The 6,993-nt window shown below is 36.8% G+C and overlaps 1 protein-coding gene across 1 annotated transcript in view; it reads left to right on the top strand.

Moving 5' to 3' along the window:
* The first annotated feature begins 1,155 nt into the window (after positions 1 to 1,155).
* The window catches only part of MICAL-like (protein), a 95,369-nt gene continuing 89,531 nt past the window's right edge, over positions 1,156 to 6,993 (top strand). The window contains exon 1 of the mRNA XM_067106151.1: positions 1,156 to 2,727. Coding sequence (XP_066962252.1) covers positions 2,151 to 2,727 — 577 coding nt within the window. The 5' untranslated portion in view covers positions 1,156 to 2,150. The remainder of the gene's footprint in view (positions 2,728 to 6,993) is intronic.

The raw sequence follows: 6,993 nt of genomic DNA, 5'->3' as shown, positions 1-6,993 counted from the left end.
ATATTTTAAAAATGGCACTTGGCAAGTTTCTCGACTGAAAAGCTCATAAATGACTAAACCTTCATCTTTAAACGTATGGCCATCATAACGTTTTTGTATGTACGACTATTATAACCCTTCCATTTTTCCAATATGACTGATATCTTTTTCTCTATGCTTGAATAAAGCGATTGTCTTGTGTATTGTTTAAGCAAAACGTTTTTACTCATTTATGAATTTTGTGACATGAATAAACACCTTTTTATTATATATATATTTAACAGCGTTTTCTCTGCGTATGTTATGTATGACTGACTATCATAACATTTTCTGTATGTTTGGCTGTGATATGTTTTGAAGTATGAATAACGTAATTTTTCCTTTCTTTCTCTCTTTAAAATTTCAGCTGAAAACCCTTGTGGACAGAGCCAGCAAACCTTAAACCCAAGAGAGCTCCAAATGGAAATCAACCTGTAGAGAGAGAGAGAGAATAGGAAAACGTTATCTGTACGCATGATTATCATAAAAATTTGTTTTCCTTCACTTTGTATGACGTTGATTATATATATATATATATATATATATATATATATATATATATATATATATATATATATATATATATATATTTATATATTTATATGTTATATATATATGTATGTATGTATGTATGTATGTATGTATGTATGTATGTATGTATGTATGTAATTGATTAAGTGCATCTACCCCGGCCAGGATTCCTAACTGGGCTTTTGGTATAGGTACAGTGATAAACAGTAGATAGCGACCGATCGGTTAATTCCCTTTGGTTTCAATTATTAGCAAGATATAGTAAATTCGATTTTAAATTATATTTGTGGCCTGATATTTGAGACTCTAAAAATGTTACGTATTTTTATAAGTAACAATTAATGAAGATTGAATTTGTTTCGGTGCTAATTGATTTGGAATAGGTACTGTCTGTTCCCCCTTTAAAATTTCCCTCGTTCATTAGTTAAATGCCCGCAAGGAAAACTTTTAATTCCAGTGCTTACTTATACGTGAAAGCCCAAGTGGCCTTCTTGTTATACATAGGCACCTCAACACGTGGCGTATGATTTTGTCAGCTGGTGGGGATTATTTGGCTTCCGGTGCCAACTACTAAAGGTATCTCGGTTCGCCAGGAAGGGTTAGTGCCAATCGGAGTCTGGCACTGCCGTAGTGAGCTCTTTCCGTGGCGCACGTTGAGAATCTGTTTCGAGAGACAAGAAGAAAGTTAGATTTCTCGTAACGTCTTAGGCTTTAATTTACCGTGAATGCAATGCGCGATGAAAACAGTCTGTGATGGATAAGGAATTGAGTGATTTAAGAATTGTAGTTGACGAGACGCAAAATTTAGATGCATTGTCTGATCTTTATCAAGTTCTGTGCCATCAGTAACAAGCCAAGGAGGACAAGACACTTAAAACGATACTTCGGGGACAGAGTTCTCTTTTTGATTCTCTTACTGCCTGTCTTTACCTGTCAACTTCCCATCGCAAGAGTCTTGTCAATCTCCAAGGGTAGGCGACGGTATTGTTCAGCAAGTCAGATTTCCGCTACTCTCGTCTAGTGATAATGCCTCGAAACTTATTTTTCTGAAGCAGTTCATGTTTCTTATCCTGTTGAGGATGGAACGCGATTAATAATCCCTTGACATAATTCTGGAGCTTGAACAGTGTTTAGAAATCGCCACCAGATGAAGAATTCTCCAAACATCTACGTGTAGGTCATTGCGAAAGTGCATCCGGTGATGTTGATGAGACTTCCTCTGGCACTCCCAAGACAAATCATCCGCTCAGTCGTAGTAAACTCCCTCATGCTCATGGTGGCTGCAGTTCGGCGTCAGAGTTCTCGTCTCTTTCTCTCTCTTTGATGCCAGTAGTTTTGGAAAGGGTCCCCCGGAATGTGTATTAAAAAAAGAAAATGGGAAGGCTTCAAGCCCATCGAAATAATAGGTTCGTGCGGATTGTGATGTATTTGCATGGTTGAAAAGTGGAAATAATAAGACTCACAACTTAAGTTTTAAAGAATTGGCGCCCAGAGTGAGTGTAGAGGGTGAGAATTAATCTCGGAATGACACTTGCATTGAATATAAGGGCAGTGGACGGTTGATTTCAGAATCGAATAATAATTTAGCAGTCGTTAAAACTATGGACGATTTTACCAGTGACAATCCTCTTAGTTCATTTCATGAAGGAAAAGAACAGAGATCTGTTTCTGATGGAAGTGATGAAGTAGAGGAAGAAAAGCTAGAGTTAGAATGCATGGACGATAACGACATCCCCTTCATTGACGATGAAGAAGAGACAGAAGAAGAAACTGTCGTAGTACAGAGAGCGCGTCCTTTGGATGTGACACCGAAGACGAAGAGACACGCTCTAGTACAGCTGCCTGTGTTGAGGGAGACTGTCCTGAAAAATAAAGCGGGACCATATGAGGGGACCCCTAAATCGTCTATACCTCAGGTTGAGGAGGAGAACCCGAAGATCTTAGATGGGGAGGTTGAGGAGAAGGGGAAAATCTGTCATGCGACAGACCAAGAGGAAAGTACAGTGTGGTTATGTGCCACGCCCTGGAAGATCGATTGCACGTCTGAAAGTAATGGTAAGAAAGGCAAAGAAGAAGGGGAGTCCAGCGAAAGGGGCCGGCCCCTCAGTCTGGACGAGGACGCCCTTCAAGACTTATTGCAACGACTGCTTTCGGAGAAAACAGCCGACAAAGCCGCAGGTAAAGTTGTTGAGTGGTTTTCGGAAGTTTAACGACTGCTTTGTGAAGCTTCGAACTGGCTGGTTTGTTGCTTTTCGTCTTTTTTCTTGTTGAATAGCGGGTTCGGTGACTTCTTAATTCTATGATGTTAGTTAATCATGAAATTGTTAAAAATCCCTTTTTTGTCGATCGCCATCAGTAATTAAATATAAGATTAATTTGATAGTCTTTAGGTTTAGTAGCCTTACCTCCCCTGTCAAACTGTCAAAATCACATTTGTTTATATTTATAGAATAGCATTCCATTCAGTCCACCATCTTGCCACCTCATGCCATAGTCTGAAAATCATACGACACATGTCAGAAGCCACATGAACGTTATAGTTGCTTACAACTATGTTATGTCCTAGCTGTTTCGTTTGATGAACTGTGGCATCCCAATTTTTTTCCCCGGAATTACAATTTTTATCCGGGTCATTAACTAAATGCGGCTTTAGTTCATATTTATCGTATGAGCAATATTAGTTTTAATTTTAATCGTTGATGGAGAATTGAAATGTCTCCCTGCAAAGTCTCCGCAAGTATTAACGTTCATTCATCGCATTGCGGGTAAATGAAAATTCTTTTTGTTTTTCTGTTTTTTGAAATGATCTGAAAACATGACTGGTATCAGGACTGAAATTAACACAGTAAATTCGTCAGAAAAAAAAATGTATTTAGCTTGTGAAACAGGTATTTCATCTCTCCTCCTTCTATGATGTCTTATTTTTATTCTTCCGACGCAGATGTCGTGCGCATTCGCATTATTCTCATTGCCAAGAGGTTGAAGATTAAATAAGAGCTTGTGAATTTAATTTTGTAGTAAATTTAACAAGTCATTTTATTTGTACTTGTGCAGTGTTTTTTGTAAAAAGGACTGTATGTATAACAGGTTCATGAAAGTGGAGTTATTTTCAGTACTGAGCTATGCTCAGTCTCTCTCTCTCTCTCTCTCTCTCTCTCTCTCTCTCTCTCTCTCTATATATATATATATATATATATATATATATATATATACTGTGTGTGTATATATATATATGTATATATATATATATATATATATATATATATATATATAGTGTATATATATATATATATATATATAATATATAAACATATATATAATCTTACTTAGCATATATGCTTCCAGAACTTTGATTTTTAAGGATTCTGTCTTCTCTCTGTCTCTCCGTGTATATATATATATATATATATATATATATATATATATATATATATATATATATATATATATATATATATCTTAATTAACGTGTTATATGCTTTCAGAACTTTGATTTTTAAGGATTCTCTCTCTCTCTCTCTCTCTCTCTCTCTCTCAATTTTCGGATCCCCTTTCATAGCTTCCGTTCCATGCGACCCCACCCTCTGATTCCTTTCAACACCTCATCCGGTCTTTATTGGAGGGAGATCCCATTTTCTGGGATTTGATTGTGTCGGGACAGAATGGATTTGAGTTTGTGGTCCACACTCATAGGGGAAGAGATTGGAACGAATGAATGATTGATGTAATTCTAAGTTAAGTGAATGTACGAGATTTCAAGTCATAGTATTTTTATGGTTTGCTTATATATGTTCAGTGGTTAATTTTAAGTCAAGTTTTCTGTCGTGCTTGCACGCACACGTGGTTGCGTGTTGCTTCCTTCCCGTCACTATCGGTGACCAGAGTATTGATTTCGTTTTTCATGACGACTTCGTGCACTCGCTGTTGGTGACATTCCCCTAATCGAAGTTGTTGGAATACGCAGTTCTAAACATAGCTTCGGTCGAGTTAATGACTCTGTTTTAAGTTTTGGGGAAATCTCTACGCCCGTTTCTTAAGATAAACTCATTTACTCAAGTTTATAACTCACTACTTACATTTTTTGAAATTTTGGGAAGCGGTGCACCCGTTTCTTAAGTTTTGAGGACTCTGTACATCCATTACTGAAATTTTGGGAATGGACGTATTCATTGCTTTTAGTTTTCATAGTTGTGTATGTGTTATCTTACCTTCAGGGAATTTCTTTGATGCAATATGTCTTCCTGTTAATAATTCAGTTCAAGATTGTGAATGACTTTTAGTGATTTAGGTGTTGTTCTGTTTGGTGAAATTGTCGCTTATTTCTAAAGAGGGTTTATGAGCAGATTTTTTTTTTTTTTAACATCCTATGGCTTTTTTTCTTTCATTTCTTTTCCTCAAAGTAAATGTAAAAGAACTCAAATACATTGACAACCTGTTGATGTGAATCTTTAGAGCAACTTCATGTTCCGAAATCATCATGTACAGTTTGGTAAATATGGTTCCGGAACTCACAAATTCTGCTCCTATTGTATTCATTGGCGCTTGACTTATGTGTATGTTGTAAATACATTTTAGAACTTCGAACGAATTCATTATACCTGGCGGAGCTCTTCCAGTTTCATTTTGGAGTTCATTTACCAGGGTAATGGGCTAGATCAAGGTATGTAGCAAGAATAACTTGAAAAGCTGACATCTGGTTTGTGGGGGTGTCAGGAAATCTGCTTGTTAGTATTGCGGTATTGGGTCTCAAGAAGAAAATGGTCTTTGCTCAACCTTGGTGAATTAACTGAATGCTTGGGTTTCAACGTCTTAAGTCATGTCTTTTATGTATGTATATTGTGTTCCGGCCCTCTCTCTTGAAAATGGCTCTATTTCTTCTCTGATATCTTTATGAACGCCCATTTATACATAAATTTGTCAAAATTGTAGGGCTTACAGTGATACCATCCATATTGTTGAAAAGAATACTTTCGTGTGTAGTTAGCTATTTAGTGATTTATTATGTGGCCAGAGGGACGGGCAACTCAGCGCTCATATGTAGAAAACGCAAATCGTATTTTGTTTTCGAGATTCACTGTGAAAAATTCAGTTTATTTGAATCTTTTTCATTTCAATTTATACTGATACCTGTTATTTCCTCAGTGCTATTTTATCTTACCTCGTCAAATAGCTCTTGAATAATGGTGTTTTTCTTTGAGTTATTTGAAGATATAGTTAACGGATGGATTCTCTTATATACCGTTGAAATCCAGCCCGTACATTTTGTTACTGATGCATTTTGGGAATAACATTAAATTTCGAATGGCATGAGGTAGCATACTATTTCGTCTCCCTCATTCACTTCTAACAATGGAACAGTGGAACAGAAATACAAAATCACTATCACAATTTGTTAGATGACTTTTCCTGTATTATTTTATACATCATTCACTGTGCATACATCAAGCCACTTTCCTTAATAGGGATGGCTCACAGCATTGGCTTCTTCACACACTTATACAGAAGGCTTATCAGCAGCATGTTGAACACAATACATATGCTGCGGTATATTCACTTCTATCTGGTATGCACTTGCCTGTGCTGGATATTAACGACCTTTTCACATACTTCTTTAACACCGTTTATACAGCTTCTGCATGTCTTCCTGTACGCCTCCCTAATACTTCCGAAAATTAACTCTTTTGACGAAACTATCATACTTCTAAGCATTCTGATGTATCCCCTTATACCACTTTTATGAATCTCCACATTTCCAATTCTGCCAATTTTTCTTACATCGTATATATTATATACCAGTAAACATTTCATTTCAACATCTTCAACCATTTGTCTCTCATTCGCTTTCAACATCTACATTCCACTTTCATAGAGTTGGCTCAGCATTCCACCCATAAATAAATCCCACCTTGGTTTCCAGAGACATCACAATACTCCTCCCTATCTTTTCAAAGACACGCTTATCTTTCATGGCTCTCCTATCGTGTGACACCTCTTTTGTCTTCTTACCATTATCTGTTATATTTACTCCCAAACACTCCATCTCAATATCCATAAATCAACAGCTTCCATTCTTTTTCCAGCTATGTTAGCATCCAATGGCATATCTTCCTTGTTTCCCTGTGCCCTTATATCCTTACTGTTGCTCACTTTTACTCTCAGCTTTTTATTGCTCTCAATAAGTAATGTATCATCAGCAAAGATCAACCATTCAACACCACGCCTCCCTTCTTATTGCACAACTTTGCAACAACATGCACTGTCCTTTCTTGGACTTGTAAAGTCACTCCACAAGTCACTCCATCCATAAGCTTATTAAATATGATCGGAAACATTACACAGCCATGCCTCAGACGTCTTTTTACACCAAACCAGTCACATCCCTGTCTGCACATTTTAAAACGCGTCGCTTCCACTATATGAAGTTTTAATCTCAAAATTAACAGT

This window comes from Macrobrachium rosenbergii, chromosome 6 (genome assembly GCF_040412425.1).
Source record: "Macrobrachium rosenbergii isolate ZJJX-2024 chromosome 6, ASM4041242v1, whole genome shotgun sequence".
Classification (NCBI taxonomy): domain Eukaryota; kingdom Metazoa; phylum Arthropoda; class Malacostraca; order Decapoda; family Palaemonidae; genus Macrobrachium; species Macrobrachium rosenbergii.
The sequence above is the reverse complement of the archived record's forward strand: the minus strand, read 5'-3'. Positions and strand labels throughout refer to the sequence as shown.